Genomic DNA, 18,643 nt, shown 5'->3' with positions numbered 1-18,643 from the left:
ATAGAGACTATTTCTGAGTTCAAAAGCAAATTGACCTCCTACATGTGGGATAAAATTCTGCCGGAGGACTTTGATTATGATCTAGATTATTCCCTCGAGACAGAGATGTGAGGCAGTTTACCTAACGCTAAAAATATGTTCATAAGAGTTTAAATCCCTGTTGTCTGTATTTCTCATTTCTCATTTTAGTGCATATCATCACATCATGGATTTCACTTTATTATATGATTTTATTGCTTTTGATATGTTTGTGTGTTTCTATTTGAAATTCTATTTTAAATTCAAGATTTTCGTGGGCCCATACTTGTGCAGGAGGTGCATTTTGCTCTCAACATCTGTGTTTTGGTGACCCTCAGGTCCTTTGATTACATACATTTTGTCTTAGAAAATCTGATTTTATCGGAGTCTTATACTTAACTTTTGAGAAAATTTAATGTTGTTCATTCATTGTGTAAATTTGTATGTAATTGATCGATTTGAAAGATTTCAATAAAAAATATGCTAATTTTTATCCTAATAACATTCTAATAATATGCTAATAATATCCTAACGAGTTGTTATTTTAGGAATCACGGGTCAGATGGTATCAACGATATATTCCACCACACAGCAATAATAGTATACTAATACTACTACTATAGTAGTACTACTAGTAGTAGCAACAAGATGCAGACAAATAATTGGGAAGGTTCAGCCACACTGTCAACTTCTTCCTTCACCTCCACAAACTGGGAGGATATTGATCGTAAAACTCTTCATGGAATAACGGACAATTACGTAGAGCGGACTATTTTGATAACTTGGGCGATGACAGTTTTAGTTTTGTCACTGATTGGAGACAGCATAATACTAGTGAGCACTGTAAAGTATAACGCTATAAAGCTGCACAAGGTAATAGTAGCTGTGATGCAGAACCTTGCAGTTATTGACATTCTGCTCGCTCTGTTCGAAGTGTTACCCACCACCGTGGCACTGGTTGCAGACGGTGGGGTGGTCGGAGTGTTCCTCGGACATGTTGGCATCCACACCAAGAACATGTGTGTTTCAGCGACTGTGCTGTTGAACTGTGCCATGACAATCCTAAAGCTGGTATATTTAAAGTATCCTCTGAGAACTGCAGGGTTGTCAGCAGTGCTTGGTCACAAGATATGCGCGGCTCTGTGGAGTCTGATGTTGTGTTTCTATCTGCCCCTCATCGTGGGCAGCATGTTGTTCATCAGGGACGATATCTACTTCGACTACAAATCTTACACGTTCTCCTACAACGAACACTTTGCTCCAATATGGTTGAACTGGTACACTTTAATCTGCTCTAGTGTTCTTCTCATTACTCCCTGTCTTGTCCTCGTGGTCACATCCGTCCTCATCTTCGTAGTAGCGCACAAAGCAGCATCTCGACATGGGGGGAGACTGCGGAGAGAGGGTGCTGTAACAGTGCTGCTAACAGTGGGGGTCTTCTTTATCTCCTTCCTGCCTATCTGTCTGGTAGACCTGGTCTGGAACGTTAACAAACGTTTTCATTTCAATATCACATTCCTTAGGGCGGTACATTTCCTTACTTACTTAAACATTATGGCTAACTTTTTTGTGTATTCCCTTACCGTGAGAAGCTTTAGAGCGTTTTTGAGTAAGAAAATATCACACATCTTCTTTTTGTTTGGTTTATCCAAAGGTAAAGGGCCAATAACGGGATCGTTCACAAACAAGGGTTCAAATCAATTAAAGTACAACAGGTCTAGGACAGGATCTTGCCCCAACTTATCATCAAGCAAGCACGTCAGAAGTCTTCCCAAAATATTTTCATCGTCTCATCTGGCAAGCTAAAGCACATCAACTTAAAGTCTGCATCTTCCGACGGTACATTCAGCAGTTAAAAACCGATTTCTGCTCAAGTCAAATAGATCAAGTACCTGACTGGTATTTTACTTGAAAATGCATAATTTTTAGTGTGTACTTTTAACTTTGAACTTTTACAGTTATTGTTAAAAATGATTATTTGCTTTCCAAATGAAAATAATCCTTTTTTGCCATGTTGAAATTCATCAAGGATGGAGCTAGATACAATTCCTTATACTCTTATAGACTGTATCGATATTTTATCGAGAATCAATCGTTCTCGTAGAGCATTTAAATTATTTCAACAGGTATCGATTTTTATCCTGATGCAATGTCTTATTGTCACCTATTTACTTTGTACTCCTCAGTCTTCAGGATGATGATTAATCACTCTACACTCGACTGTAGACTGATTTATCATTTATAGCACGCTCGCAGTCCTCACCCTCTAAAAACTTCCGTTTTCAATTTTTACTTTACGGTGTAGTACTTTTCCTTGTGTTGGACTTGAAAATGTGTAAACATTTAAAAAATAACCTATGCGGTCCTACTCCTGCATTGTATTTATGGACACGTTCATTGAAGTTTGAGGATATTGGTAAATTTCTAAAATAGCGTTTTCGACGATAGTGGCTTGATTTTAGCATCTATTAATCTAGCGTGTTCATAAGTTCTGAACATTAGCCACGTGACCCATACTCCCATACGCACTGCTCAGAAATAAAATGTATTGCTTTTAGGCACTATTTTTTTTTTATTTGAAAATTCAATTAATCATTATATATATAAATCAAGCGTTACATTTCAGCCATGCAAAATTACAATGACATATTTTGATTACTAAATGATAAATGGTACTGCAATATAAGTTGCTTAATGTTTGGCCGGATGACAACTAACGAGAAAAATAAACTTGATTATATAATAATTAATTCGGCTGAACCAACACATAGCAAGAGCCACATTAACGTTGGGGCCGTCTAACAAATTTGAATGACAAACATTAACAAGAAATCAAACATATCATAAATAATTATAAGGATTTTGTTCATTACAATTCCGTCAGAACTGATAAAGAAAAAAGAAAAGGACAAGCAGATAGGAAATTGGACGGACAGAATTGTAACCAACAAAAACAAATTTCTGAGACTCATAAGACTGATGAGCTAATCTGGCCAGACTGTATCGGCAGCCCAGAGGTACTTGATCAGTTTGGCCTTAAAAGTAGAAATCCGCTCTGACTGCCGGATACATACTGGTAGACTATTCCATTTCAGCATAGATCTATGAAAAAAGCTATTTCGGAAGGCATCCGAGCAGGGCACAGTGGTACTCATGTAAGTTGAAGTATCCGACATATCAATTATTTGAGCATTGTGCCTAGTGTATCGGGTGCCCTCTGGACGGCATAGGACTATATATGTAGGGAGCGAAACTGGAATTATGCTATTCACTATTTTTATAGAAGGTCATAAGATCGTTATAAATAAACTTCTGTTTAACAGGGAGAATATTTAGTTTCTTTTGATCTGTAGCAAGTTTATCGTCATTATAACTGGAGTAAGGTTCACCATTGATCCATTTAATAGCCCTCTTTTGGATAGCAACAAACTGTTGAAGATGAGTTGCAGATTGTGGGGACCATATGACAGAACAATGTTCAAATATAGACCTAATTAACGCTAAATAGAACGATCTTTTCTGCCTTTTATCAATAGTGAAATGACATGTTCTCTTAAGTAGTCCAAGTCTAGATGTAGCTTTGGAAACAAGCGCTTTACATTGTGCACCCCAATTAAACCTGGAGTTTATTGCAACTCCTAAATCTGACTGAGAGGGCACAAAGTCAATATCACTTCCAGAAAGTTTATAAAAGAAGGTATTGAATGGCAAGTTATCCAGCACGTTTCTTTGCAGGGACACAGAGAGGGCTTTGCACTTTTGTGGGTGGAACTTCATTCGATTTCTCACTGACCAATCATATAATCTATTGATGTCATTTTGGATTATGTGATGGTCAGGGTAACCAAGAATCTCCCTCCAAATTTTAGTGTCATCTGCATAAAGGGCGATATTGGTGCCTTCAGAGACACAGGAGAACATGTCATTTATAAATATTAGAAACAATAAAGGGCCAAGTATAGAACCTTGAGGGACACCAGACCGAACTGGTAGAGAAGAAGACGTTTGGCCTCCTATCACTACTTGTTGTTGTCGCCCCTCAAGATAGGACTTAATAAATTTAAGCATTAGTCCATCGACATTAAAAATATTCTTTAATTTACTTAAAATGAGGTCATGCGAAACGCTATCAAAGGCTTTCGCAAAATCAAAATATATTATATCAGTCCTGGACCTGTTATTCAATGCAAGTGCAAGATTGTCCGTGAAAGGTATCATTTGGGTTGTGCATGAACGTTCATTAACAAAACCGTGTTGTCGGTCATCCAACAGATCAGAACATGCAGCGTATAATGCAGTCTTTATGCACCTTTCAAAAACTTTCATTACAAGAGATGTTAACGAGATAGGCCTGTAGTTCTCAACCGAAGACTTATCGCCCTTTTTGTGCACTGGTACTACAAGTGCCAGCTTCCAATCAGGGGGTATGCATCCGCTCGAGAAAGACAGGTTAAATAAAACACTAAGTGGGTATGCAAGGCTTTGGGCACAGTTTTTGAGGACTCTCCCATGAATCCCATCAGGGCCAGGGGCCTTGTTAGGATTTAACTTTTTAAGAATCAACAGAACATCTTCTCTACTAAACACAAGACTTGAAAAACAATCATCACGAAAATCTATGTCAATGCCATAATCGCTCTCTTGAGAAAACTGCTCATAAAAATATTCGTTAAAAAGGGCAGCTTGATCAGATGGATTGTTTCGAAAGCGATTATGATATTTGACAGTTTCAGGGATCCTGGTTGACTTTGATTTAGATTTAACGTAGGTCCAGAATTTCTTGGAGATAAGAGCATCATCGGAGTCATCCTCAACACTGAGTCTCATTCTTTCGTCCATCAAATTTTTAAATTTTGTGCGAAATGCACGAAACTTTTGTTTATGAGACTCAGAGTTGCTCCCCTTATGCCTTATTCTCCATTTCTCCTTATTTCGTAGGAGACGATCACATTCGGAGTCGTACCATGGGGGCTGGAACTGAGACTTAATGGTCTTTTTAGGGATCCATCGGTCACAGGCTGCACCGAGAACTCCTCTGAATCGACTCCAGGCAAGATAAGGATCATTACACTCAAATATACTATCCCAATCGATGCTAAATAACTCAGAATTCAGGCCCCTAAAATTACCTTTACTATAATTAAAGATCTTTCTTTTAGGCTGCTTAATATACTTGGTCTTAATATCAATGTCAAATGTGATACAAAAGTGGTCGGACATACACATTTCGTTTTGATCTAAAACTTTAACATTCTTAATAAGGTTTTGAATGTTAGTGAACACAAGATCTAAGGTGTTGCCTGACTTGTGAGTAGGGGAGCTAATAAGTTGTGTATGTCCGAGGTCATCAGTGAGAAAATTTACAAAGCTAGAATGTAGCTGGCAAGATGACTGACCATCTGGCCAGGAAATCGAAGCCAAATTAAAGTCACCTACCAGAATGTGCCTTTGCAATTTTCTGGCAGATGCTAAAGTAACAAAATGTTTCTTGAAAGATTCAAAATTATCTAAGCCAAGCGTTCCTACTCTATAAAATGTTGATATACAAAAGTTTCTTCCACACTGAGTCTTAATTATGATGGATAATAATTCAGCTTGAACACTAACTTTAGAGAACTTTAGACTCGAGATATCAATGTCTGTTCTATGGGCAATCAGAACACCACCACCGTTTTTTCTGAATTTCTTGGGCTGGGTTGCATCCACTGGATGCGATCTTAAGGATCGGTCAAGCCTAAATACTTTGTATTTGTCAGGGAGCACCTCATTACTGAGAATGGAATTTTTCAGCCATGTCTCGTTTAGAATAATGATGTGAGGCTTATGTTTGTAGATATAACCATGGAATATAATGTAAAAAATGTCACATTTTTGTGACATTGTTTATTATAGCTGCCCAATTAGCATTTTTTGGTCTAAAATATAGTACATTAGGTCAATCTAACAATTATGATACAACATAGGCCTTAAGGGCACGGCAGTGATCGAACAGCTTTAAGGCAATATTTCGTAAACTTTGTCACACTCAGAATACAATACCTCTTTTCTACTGTGAGGTGTCCTCAAAACCCTTTCAACTTATTGTTTGATGGTTCTTCTGCCAATCATAGCCATAAAATATGTTGTTTTGAAAAGTTAGCAAATATCATGCACTTTGTTATTGGGAAATGATGTAAATTCTGTCACATTATATGGAATTTGAAATTCTGGGTGAATTTCCGAAATAATTTATATTTGATTTTGGTTAGGCGGGAAAACTCTATATAAGCACGATACACGGATACAGTTGATTCAAGTATAGGGCACTAAGGCAGTTGATGTGAACATCGTCACAAAATGATACGACATCGTAAATAGGTTAAAGTTGGAAACAATGATTATAGAATGAAATAGTCTGTGATTAACATATTACGTACATTATAAAATGGGCATTGGTTTTTATATTTCCTGTATCCCTGTATTGATCATTTCAGACTATAATTAGGATTGTTCACGTGAAAGAAATTGTATCTAAATTTTACAATGACGTATGTAACGAAATTTATATTTCTTGACTCTATTTTGAAGAACCATACCTCGGTTAGAATTCAATTTTCTTCCAGGAGTTATTGGTTGGTTATTGTTCAGCTATTAGCAACGGCGCAGTAAACATAATGAACGTTTATTTTACCTCACTCCCGATAATTATTAAAAATCTAAAGTCTAAATTAAAATTCTAAGAATGCTAATGCTATATCCTAATCCTATGGCTATACCTATCCTTTTTTACAACCCTGCTAAAAATGGCGAGGTTTCAACTCCATTTGCGAGCTGAAATTGGCATCACCAGAGGGTATTTTATTTTCGATTTTCAGTGTTTTTTTGTCTATGTCCTCGTTGCCGGGGGGGGGGGGGGGGGGGGGGGATTTCGTAAAATAATATATATAGATCGTATAAAAATATAGTATAGATCTTATACTTATACTATATTATGATGGTGACTTTGAGTCTTTCCTTACCAACAGATATGAAACTTTAAGACTCAATAATGAATAATGAAACTAGCATAACATAACATATAAACTAAACATAAATAAACATTGAACCTGTCAACAACATTTTTTGATAGGTCCTGTTAAAAATATAATAAAACTGTATTCCACTTTTTTTAAATAACCAAAATATTAACATGTGCAAAATAACGGCATAAGCATAAATTCATTTTGGGTACATGCTCTAGTATAATTAAGTTTGTGAAACAATGTCATCCTGATCTTTTTCGTTAAAATCCTTAAATTCCATAAAAGTTTAAAGTTCATGCTTCGGTCATATCTGTATAACATTCAATGTATTTTGCGAGTTGATTCGTCAGCTTTGCACCCCTATATTTCTCTGCGGATTGAATAATGTATTACATTTACAGTTAAACGGGGAATACAAACAAAAACAAACCAAATTGGAAGTATATTTAATTTTACTTTAACATTAGAATAGTTTCTCTAACAAGATTTAATTGTATCTTTTGAGGGACAGAAATTATAAAATCTTATTAAAACCACAGTTACTTTTCAAATGCTTACACATAGTGGGTTGTTTGTTTTTTTAAATTAACTTGGAACATTTTTTCCAAAATTTGTACAGTAGTCCCTCTCTATAACGCGGTTTTTAGGATAAAAGAATCAGCGTAAAATGACCACGTTGTACGTTAATTTTATAATAGAGGGAATCAGCTATTCTTTGTTATCGCAATGGCAGTGAGATAAAGGTCACCCCGGCTACTTAGGTACTAGGGGGTTCCATTGTAGTAGTAATACGTATAAGAATCCCTATTGAGCGTCAACTGGACTGATTGCCGGTCAGTTTTTAAAAGGTCAGTTTCACAACTCCCTAATGGCAGAGTTTAAAAGTAAAATACTGAAAAAATAAGTCGTACTCAGAGCGTATCCGACGTTTTGAGTGTCTGGCTTCTTCATCAATTTCTTGAGAGTCTTTTTAGTAATCTTCTTACCAAGAAGTTGTTCTGAAATATTGTGATATATGTTACAAACTGTTATCCGGCATCAGGTTCATTTAACCTCATAACGCAGCACAAACTATACCGTATCAGAACACAACACCAACTATAGCGTATCAGAATACAGCACAAACTATGTCTTTTATTTAGTGTACCTTATCGGTCATAATTCCACGGTCCACGGACATAGCTTTCACGCCGAAGACCAATTAGCGTGAATAATTATGTCCGTGAAAATAATGTCTGTGGCATTAAGGTCCGTGAATAATCAAGTCCGGTAATTATTTCCATTTATTTTAGTGTGTGTGTCCATACATATGCGTAGATATGTGTGTAGCCGATTACTATATTAGCTTATTAGTATACTAGGACAAATATAATCACTCCTCAGTCACACTCACAGTCTAGAGTTCAGAAAAGTAGTAAAACACTTATTAAAAAATCACCAACAGTTTTCACAATTTTCTAGAAATGTTTGGGTGGTCATGAGCTTGAATAGTTATGTCCGTGAAAAATTTGGTCCGTGAAAAACTTGTCCGTGATAATTATGACCGATTAGGTATACATAACACAGCACAATCTAGCATATCAAAATTCAAAACACAACAGAGTATATTATATAGTTATACGTACTTGGTACACTCCATGTTGGTTGTTCCGGACATTTAGCAATCTCTAATTGGTTTTTAACTTCCGCCAGTTCTGCCTTACACGTCTCTGTGGGAATAAAATAAATAACATTTTTAGATATTTTACAATTCTTCCCTCAACATTGTGTCTCACGATAGATCTTTATTAAAGCAATGATGTTGTTTTCAAAAATTCAGGATAGAATTAGAAAAAGGATATGGACCAAAACAAGGATAATGGATTGGACCTAGGATAAATTGAAGTGGCCATAGAATAGGCCTCATTGTATCACAGTGCCGGCAAGCACGACCGCCGCCATTATACTCACTATACTATTATACCACCTTTACTGTTTTTTCTGTCATTAATCCTCATCAGAAGTCGTTCAGCAGGCATATTTTAAGTTCAAAACATTCTAATTCAATGTCAAATATGACAGGAATAAGAAATACTAATAGTTATGTGGAGGTTTTTAAGAAATTTTGCAGGGCGGCTAGATGTTGACCAAATCGATTTTTAAAAATTTCCAAGCGAGCGACCGATTTCATTCTCGGTATCATTTTGCATTTACGGACGGTTATTCAAATTCATATCATTTCCTTTTGTTTGGAAAAGAGAGACACTGGCAGCGGTCCACTAGTCTAAATAATTGTAATCACAATGCTGTGGGTCAACATAAAGATGCTAGATTTTTCATTCGTATTTCATATCTTTAACTATGGTAATTCTAACATTCACGTTGCTACTTAGTGAATGATCGTTTATAAGGTTAAGATAATCAGATTCTGACTCTCATTAAACTCTCAATTAAGCTGTTTGGAGGGGAGTTGCATAGAATAAACTCAGTGGCAACTCTGATATTGATGACTTAAACTTTTTATCTGTTTATATCATTGCAAACAGGCAATTAGTGTCTGCTACTTTTTTTAAATTCCCGAAGTTCAGCTATAATTACTTAAAATTATACCTGTATTTAAAATGGTAATTTATATTTATGGTTGGCCACCGTCCTGGGTATCAGATGAGAAAAATAGAAGATCACATTCCATCACTTTTTATGGTACTTCCGGGAATACGAGCTGCTTATACATATGAGCAGACAGCAGATACACGATATGTATTAAAAAGAGAAATACATGATTTAGGATGTACATTGAATGATAGTCGCAAAACGAATTCGTTGGTAAGACCACTTCAGGCACTAGCCAATAAATTTTTGTTGAATATTATAACTAGAAACCAGGCAGCAGCTAAACGGTATTTGGAAACCTGTTTATCTGTTAGTTATTTCTAACTGACGATTGGGTTCAGTTGTCGTTTCAAAGTTAATTAGGAAGACTGATTAGGTTTAAGATTATTTTCCCAAGCTACCCTGTCTAGAAAAAGTCCAAATTGGGTTCAGTTGTCCGGTAGTCAACTGCTCTAATGACACATCTGATGGACAGGAAAGCAACACAGGGAATGATTCATCACAAACCTCTTCAAATTCATCCGAAACAAAGTCAAGAAGAGTTCAGATCAAGAGTAGAGGAGCTCTTTTCAACGGATCACGGAATGGCTCTCTGAGCTCCGGTAGAGATGACGATGAAGATGACGATGATAAGAATAACAGTAAAGTACCACGGCTGCTTCACCAGTGTGAAGCTACTGCACTGAAAGAATCCGAAATGACTGAACATGATAATCATCAACCCGATGACACCTACAGTAACCATGAAGCCTCCGCTCAAGCCCATCAATGGAAGTCTCAGACTGCCGTGGCCAACTCCACGCAGATAAATCTCAACGAATCAGTTTATCCAGCGTTTGATATGTCCTTACTCACTAGGCTCGATGTGGAAGTCTGCAAAGAATGTTTCCCTGTTCGGCCGAAACTTACATCAAGACAAAAATGGTAATACCTTCGAAAGACCGACTGAAGATGATCCAAACATATAAGAAATCAGCAATTTAAGTGGTTTATCGAATATATCGGAACTGTCCTTTGTATCTATCCGAAATACCACTTTATTGGAGGAGAATGTCCCAAGGAACGGGCATACCACTGACACTGATACTAATGAAGTTGACATTGGCCACCATGATGAAGAAGACGGACATCCATCAGCTTTCTGAAGACCTTAACGAGCTGGAAGAAGTTGAAGTGCCTATCATCAATTCGAAATGAGTAACTCACTTACTCTGGGCTGATGATCTAATACTGCTTGCCCTAAATGCGGTGAGTCTCCAGAAAATGCTTAACACTCTCGAATCCTACTGCCTTGCGAGTGGGGCTTGTCAGTTAACATATCTAAAACAGCTATCATGGTTTTCAACCGTGCTGGGAGGATACTAAAAGAAAGCAAAAACTTCACTAATCACTTACGGCCAAATATCCATCTCCTCTGTCCGAGAATATACCTACCTTGGCATAACATTTACTCTTACTGGATTACTGGAAGTATAGTTTGAAGCTAGCACAAGTGAAATTGAAGCAGAAAGCTATCATAAGCTACTTCTCACTCAAAAGTATGATTGACCTACAGTCAATTAAGAAAACTGTGATATTTAAGCTTTTCGACGCCTTAGTGCTTCCTATCGCATCTTACGGTTGTCAGATATGGTTAATTCATGACGGCATTCTCTTCCCGGAACAAGTTCCCTCAACTCAAAGAAATTGCCAAAGATCAGATCGAGAAAGTTCACCTCTCCTTCCTTAAGTGGACTATAAGCGTCGGTAAAAGAACCTCCAATGCAGGAGTGTTGGGTGATACCCTCTTGCTATTGAGGCCAGTCCCCAAATATTTAACTATGTTCGAAGACTAGAAAGCATGGAAACTTCCGGATCGGAATCCTTTGTTCGATATGCATTCACAGAACAAAAGAAATTGGGCATATCATGGTACTCCGGCATTACGTCTATGAACGAAAGGCAACCCATTCAAATACGAGATGTTCTCCGTTCTTGCTTTAGAACACAATGGGATGAAGAGAGACAGCTCAACAGAAAACTTGGATTCTACAATTCGATTAAATCAAGTTTTGGTTGCGAAAAATACCTCTCTCTCTATCTTCCATACAACCAGTCAAAAAAAACTAGCCCAAATAACTAATAAGGACTAGCTCTCACCGCCTAAATATTGGAACGGGACACCATGGACATGTCAGAAGAAACAACATCCTAAATCGTATCTGTAGTACATGTTCCACTAAGGACAAGAATACACTGAGTACATGGCAGAGTTACCCTTCTTTGATCCCATAATAGAAGATGAGGTTCATGTGCTTAGAACCTGCCCCCTCTACCAAGACAACAGGGACCGCCTTAGCCCTGAAGCTAAAACCAACCTCTTCGAGGGAATGGATCTCATATTCACTCAACCAAAGCTTTTAAAAGAGATTGCTAAATATTTAGTTGATATAGAATATAGATGCACTTCGTTTCCCGAGAGACTTAGCTTAAATTATAGTATATGTTTCTTTACGGTTTTTGTATCACTATCTTATTTTTATTTATAATTTCATTCTTGTATTGTTAAGCCAGGAGTGTTAGGGCTCCTCTTGACCAATTGACATTTAATCCGTTTAATCCGTTTAATCCGTTTAATCCGTTTAATCCGTTATTTATGGTAGTTACAAGAGAATGCGCGTGAATACATGATCAATGATATTTAATACCTGCTCTAGTGCTCTCGTCCAAAGAGTGTTAAGGTTTTAGAACTGTGAATAATAGTAATGCATTAAAGCATTAATATCACTGAGAAATAAACAGATAGGGTTGAATAGATTAACAAATTAACCTATTTCACATGTTGGAAGTTCCGAGAGTTGATCGCCGTCACAATTTATGGTTGGGGATCCAGAGATTAAGAACCCTTCGTCACAAGTTACCGAGTAAGTAGATCCAGATTCTATTGTCAGTGTATCCGGAGAAACCACACCGTTATCAATAGTTGTCTTTTTACAGACAAGTACTGAAATACCGAAATATATTTAATCATTAAGTGGTAATCGAAAAATATTTAGTTTCTCGATTTTACAGATTTTTGGTATCATTGTACAATCTTTCCCCACACTGTGGGCCCACCGCGCACAAATGACAAATGCACTCGGCCGGCCATACCATGGCTTTCGCGGCCACGATATATATACTAATATAGTGGTGATTATATGAATCGCCACTATACATCGACATCCACAGACTACATACCTTATCGGACCTTATTTGGACGGACATTACTTGAACGCTGGAGGCCCTAGCGTTCATCTTAATGTCCGTTTAAATAAAGTCCGTTCAATTAATGTCCGTCCAAGTTAAAGTCCGTTGAAATTTTTTCAAACATTTTTCTATTTCGAACTTTTGTCCAGAATATGACAACTTTGAGAACTTGATTGTGCCGTAAGTTAACGATGGAAAGGTTCTCCTTGGTCTGCCGGAGGCACAGAAAATTCTACTAGTTTATGATGTTTTCAAGGGTCACTTGGCGGAAAAAAGTCAACGAAATTATGGCACTCAACAATATAGTTCATGAACTAGTCCCCGCCAACATGACAAACTTGTTCCAGCCTCTAGATATTACGGTAAATCGTGTTTCCAAGGACATTGTCCGACGTTGTTATAGTTCATATTACTCAGGGGAGGTAATGGAACAGTGCTAGGAAAGCTCCATGTTAAGGTTAACCTTAAGTTGTCTAAGATAAAACCACTTCACGCCGAATGGTTTGTAAAAGTTAACACTGAAATGCAGGACCGGGGTAGTTTGATAAAAAAAAGGTTTCCATAAAGCTAGAAATCACTGATGCTTTAAGCATGGATTATTTCATGCACGAAAACCCATTTGATGAAGATGATATGTGATATTAGACACTGATCATGTACATATATTTTAACAGCACTGAGGAGCAAGATGTCAAGATTTATTGGGGTGATGTACAGGATAAAACATAAATTGCCAATGAAGGCCCGTTTACAGATTTTCCAAAGTTTTCTTCAGTCCCATTTAAACTTCTGCTCACTTGTCTGGGGATTTGCTTCAAAATCTCGTATAGAATCTCTTTTTGCTAAACAAAAACAAGGTATGAGGGCAGTTATGGCCGGAAATGTGAACTACTACTACAAGGACGGAAAACTGCCAGAGCACACAAAACTAGCATTTAAAGAACACGAGGTCTTAACCGTTCAAGGGGTTATCGTTAAAAACGCACTTATTTTACTGCACAAAGTTCAAAGTTCGAAAATGTCTATTTGTTACCTAAATCGATTTCAGAACTTTTCCCTCCTAACACACCCAAACAAGGAACGACACACGAACAAAACTTATACTGGTTATCATTACTCACAGACTGACCTGAGATCTAGCATCTTTTTTAAAGGCCCAATGCTCGCTATTTTCAGAGCAAAACACTCGCATTACATGCCCGTCCAGAAATATTTTCTATCAACATATATACAAATTCGTCAAAAAAGTACTACTAGACCTTGCAAAGTGCTGCTGCAACGACGAATGGCCACCATTTTTACTCCACAACCTACTGATTACGTAAAATCACAAAGAACACAGTCAATAATCACTCAATAACCAACTCATACAGCTCAAATTAACAACTGATCAGGACAACATTTCAAACACCTGCCAGACAGTGAACTTCTTTCCTTATATCACTGCCACATAGCGCATATCTACACTGAAACACACGCCTAAGCGTGAGGGCAGCATCATAAAGTTACAATTATCAAATATGTTTTGCAGAATCAGTGCCAGTCGACCTCGACCAATATAATTTTTAATTGAATAGTTTTTAACGATAACATCACAATTTTAATTTGGCGTGCCCCTCGGGATAATATTTAACTAATTCATTATAAATTACTTGTGAGTAAACATTGGCGGTACTAACGGACCAGTCCCCAAGCAAAAAACATTTTTTTACTGCTCAATGACTGCGTTTCTTACTTACTGTAGAAAAAATGGATTTAAAAAACATTCTGCTGAAATTTAAAAAACGTCAAAAAAATGAAAAATTCGGATTTTGATGGTTTGATTGCATTCGAAGCGTTCATATTACTAGCCATTCATAATTATGTCCGTTCATGTAATTCCCGTCCCAAATAAGGTCCGATAAGTAGTCAAAAGTATTTATAGTTGCAAGTTGCAGCCCGCGGCAAGCAGGCTTAAGATTCGAAAGTACCCTTTTAGGGATGGTGGTTCGCTTTTATTTGAATATTGGATAAGTGTCAAAGTGTGTGGCGGTGGTGTTTCACATACAATATTTGCATTTCTTCCAGAAATCCTTTCGAGCCATCTGTGAGGACCTCATAAACGTATAGTAATACCAATTAGTGTACAAATACTAAACTTTGCTTGGTTTGATCGTCAGTATTTTCAGTCTATGTTTATTCGCACACATTATTGCATTTTTTCTAAGATTAACAATAATTTTCAGGATGAACCCCTTCGGTCATCCCAATTTTTAGGAAACAACAACTACTCCATGTGCAGGCACTTTGTGATGTTTCCTGATCCAGCGGCTACCCCTTTGCCAGCTGGACATGCTGTGCAGTAGAAGCTGCGATAGCGTGCTAAACTCCATTCATCTGCCGGACAGGTTGACAGCCCAGTTGACTGATCCCAGAACTCGCCCCGCAACCACAATCGTCTGCTAGTATAGTCGAGTTAGGCAAGTATTTATAGTTGCAAGTTTCAGCCGCTGGCAAGCAGCTTAAGAATCGAAGTACCCTTTTAGGGATGGTTCGCTTTTTATATTGAATATTGGATAAGTGTCAAAGGTGTGCGGGTGGTGTTCACAATTCACATACAATAGTTGCATTCATCACAGGAATTCCGTTCGACTTCTGTGATGGGACCTCATAAACATTTAGTAATACCAATTATTGTACAAATACTAAACATTGCTTTTGAACGTCAGTATTTCAGTCTATGTTTTTTATTCGCACACATTATTTGCATTTCTAAGATTAAACATAAATTTCAGGATGACCCCCTGCGGTCCCTCCCAATTTTGTAGGAACACTGTTGTTATCATGTTATATTATTCCTTACTAATTGATTTATCTATTAGGGTTTATGTCTGGAAAGTAAGTGTCTCTCTTGTTCTAGTGTATACACAGCAAATGGCGACGAGGATGGCATAATGTTGAGATTGATGATTCTTTAAATTCGTATAGCCATAATGTTGAGATTGATGATTATTTAACTTCGATGAACTATAATTGACACGGTTTTTAACTAGTACTGTGGAGAGTGAACCCATGATTAATCTGTTTGTTAACTCCCATCCCAGTAGAGATGGAGCTTGAAGACTGGGGTCTCATATGACCATAATTAGTAGAATCTGCACTGAAAGGGTGCAGAAATGTAGGGTTTGAGACTGTCAGATCGTATCATAAGGTTCGCTAACGGCCGACTAGTTGATAACATAAGGCAGGGTTCAGTCGAAGTAAGTTGTAGTGGTTTGTAAGTATCTAATTTAACGGTCCATGTAGTCGACCAGCCATTTCCCTCTTACTAGGAATAGACTGGATACGCAGGTTTATTCGGAGAAGGATTGGCTTATATAGTTCGATGTAGAAGGTACAGGTTACAGGTATTAACATGGTGTACGATAGCTCTAAATGTGCTAGCCAGATTAGTTCAGGAAGGATCCTATTCCAGAACGGGAAACCGTGACATGACGATTTCTTAGCAGGGTCAGAGGGAATTCATCTTCGAAGACGGTGTTGGGCTGATCATGGATTTTCCGAGCTAAACATACAGGTGAAAGAGGCAGTATGCCAGTTTACAGGAATCAAGACTTAGCCTATTCCTTGGCGAAGAAAAAGTTAATAACGATCTCAGACGTCAAGTAACGGGAAAGGTTTGCTGAGAACGTTGAAACACAGCAGGTATGCAAGCCCGACGTGTCGTAGACAAGCCAGACGGAGCAAACGGATTTTGTGGGATTACAAAGCTACTGTAAATCATCACTGGACGCAAAGCATACCGCTACCGACGAGGAAGAATGCGTTTACCCCATGAGAGGCGGGAAAAGTTTACTAGGCAGGATATTAGACAGGCTAACAATCCAGGTTGAGCTCAGCGAGGAAGCTAAGGAAATCTGTTAACTCTAATACCCCTCTAGGAATATTCAGCCGACGAGACTTTCCGTTTGGAGTGGTCAACAGCGATGGCAATTTCATATAAGATGATAAGGCACTGTTCGGGATACTAACACAGTATGCAGGGTTGACGATATCTGCATCACGGTTCGCAACGACCACGAGCATAGAGATAACGTTACCAAGGTGATTAACAGTTAAGAGCATGCAATATCGTTGCAGATTAGATAATGCGAGTTTTATAAAGATTCGGTAATTTTACATAGGTCATAAAGGTTAGGTATCGGGATATCTCCAGTAAAGACATGTAAGACCTCAAGGGAAGCACCTTATCCGAGAACTTATCGAGTTAGTATCGTTTATAGGCGCTATTAATTATTACGCTAAGTTAATACCGAATAAGTCCGAGAGAGCTGAAACCACTGATACAGACTATACGAGGTCTGGTGTCAAGTGAGTTTTCGGAACCGGAGCAGAAAAGGGCGTTTGACACGCTGAAGCAAGTGTTTATCATCCGACAAAGTATTGGTACAGATAATCCCAGGGCTTACCAATAAAAGTGGATTCTGATGCGAGAAATCTTGGTAGGAGCTTGATCAGCAACACCTACCCAGACGGAAGAGAACGGCCGATAGAAACGCGTCGAGGTCACTAAATCAGCAGAGAAAAACTCTACGGGAAGATAAGAGAAGGAGCTCTTAGTTTAGTATGGGCGGTAAGAAGTTTCCCGCTACATATTCGCCCGATAGTTCGAGTTAGTGCGGTTCACAAGCCCCTGAAGTTCCTGCAGGGAGAGAATAAGCAGATTCCCGAAGGGAAGTAACAGGATACAGAGATGGGAAGGTTCTACTTCGCTAGTTATCATGTATACGCTAAGTTAGAACTACATCCAATCACTGAATGCGGAGGTTTGTACCAGGTTGTACTTACGCGTACGCAGGATGTTTTACAGGTTTTAACTGACCCAGATATCGGTTGATTTAGCAGGTTACCAGTTAGCGATATATTCTTAACAAGTTTTCGACGACAAGCCACCATGAAATCCACAGACCAGATCCTACGTGCACCAAAACAGATAAAATCCTTAGCAGGTTGGTGAGATACGTTCAGGAAGGTTGGAGTCACGACGGAATTCCCGACCTACAATCTTACTATCAGAGGAAAGAGGAGCTGTCGGTAGAGAGATGTTTGTTGTGGGAAGCTAGAGTAGTTGTTCCTACTAAACTGAGGGATAATGTACTCAACATGCTACACGCTTGTCACCAAGGGATAGTAAGCATGAAGGCTCTATCTAGATCCTACGTTTGGTGGCCGGGGGAAAACGAAAATATCGAGAAACTATCGAAACATTGTGATACTTGCCAGATGAATCAGAAAACCCGCAGAAAACGACTCCACATCCGTGGATACCAGCTACGAGAGCTTGGGAGAGGATTCACATCGACTTTGCACAGCTATTTGACAGGCAATGGTTGGTAGTTGTCGATTCGTACAGCAAGTTTCCAGAGATTATCGATATGGGACATAATACTAAAACGGAAGCCACGATTAGAGAGTTAAGAAAACTCTTTGCTGTGTACGGACTGCCGAGATTAGTTGTATCAGACAGAGGACCGCATCTGGTGCGAATGAATGGAGATTTCTTAGAGAGTATCGGGATTGATCACGTTGCCAGTATCCAACCTGCTACTCCCGTAATGTAACGGACTTGCTGAACGGATGTGCAGCGGTTCAAGAAGGCTCTGAGACGATGCAAGGCTACCGATTCAGATTATAACAAGAATCTGCAGCTTGGTTACTCCACGTACAGAAATAACTCCACACTCCGTGTCAAAAGACAATGTATGTCCCAGTGCTCTGATGTTTGACGTACGTACACGCACCAACTATCTTTACTTATCCGTGTA

The 18,643-nt window shown here is 38.3% G+C and overlaps 2 protein-coding genes across 2 annotated transcripts; both read left to right on the top strand.

Moving 5' to 3' along the window:
• The first annotated feature begins 807 nt into the window (after nt 1-807).
• Nucleotides 808-16,742, top strand: LOC134815571 (uncharacterized). The gene is made up of 2 exons (XM_063824110.1): nt 808-1,503; nt 16,548-16,742. The coding sequence occupies exons 1-2, from the start codon at nt 808-810 to the stop codon at nt 16,740-16,742; spliced, it is 891 nt and encodes a 296-aa protein (XP_063680180.1).
• Nucleotides 16,743-17,772: 1,030 nt separating this feature from the next.
• LOC134815570 (uncharacterized) lies at nt 17,773-18,439 on the top strand. The gene is made up of 2 exons (XM_063824109.1): nt 17,773-17,827; nt 18,102-18,439. Exons 1-2 carry the CDS (start codon nt 17,773-17,775, stop codon nt 18,437-18,439), a joined length of 393 nt encoding a protein of 130 aa, XP_063680179.1.
• The last annotated feature ends 204 nt before the right edge of the window (nt 18,440-18,643 follow it).

The sequence above is a fragment of the Bolinopsis microptera genome, chromosome 5 (assembly GCF_026151205.1).
Source record: "Bolinopsis microptera isolate Bmic1 chromosome 5, MBARI_Bmic_1.0, whole genome shotgun sequence".
In the NCBI taxonomy this organism is placed as follows: domain Eukaryota; kingdom Metazoa; phylum Ctenophora; class Tentaculata; order Lobata; family Bolinopsidae; genus Bolinopsis; species Bolinopsis microptera.
Note: the sequence above shows the minus strand (reverse complement) of the source record. Positions and strands in the feature narration are given on the sequence as shown.

Excerpts from the sequence above, each read along its gene's own strand:
- LOC134815571 (XM_063824110.1), top strand. The coding sequence starts at position 808 with ATGACAGTTTTAGTTTTGTCACTGATTGGAGACAGCATAATACTAGTG. Across the intron at positions 1,504-16,547 it reads TGGTAGACCTGGTCTGGAAC|ACAAGCCAGACGGAGCAAAC; the intron begins GTTAACAAACGT and ends GACGTGTCGTAG.
- LOC134815570 (XM_063824109.1), top strand. The coding sequence starts at position 17,773 with ATGAAATCCACAGACCAGATCCTACGTGCACCAAAACAGATAAAATCC. Across the intron at positions 17,828-18,101 it reads ACAGATAAAATCCTTAGCAG|ATGAATCAGAAAACCCGCAG; the intron begins GTTGGTGAGATA and ends GATACTTGCCAG.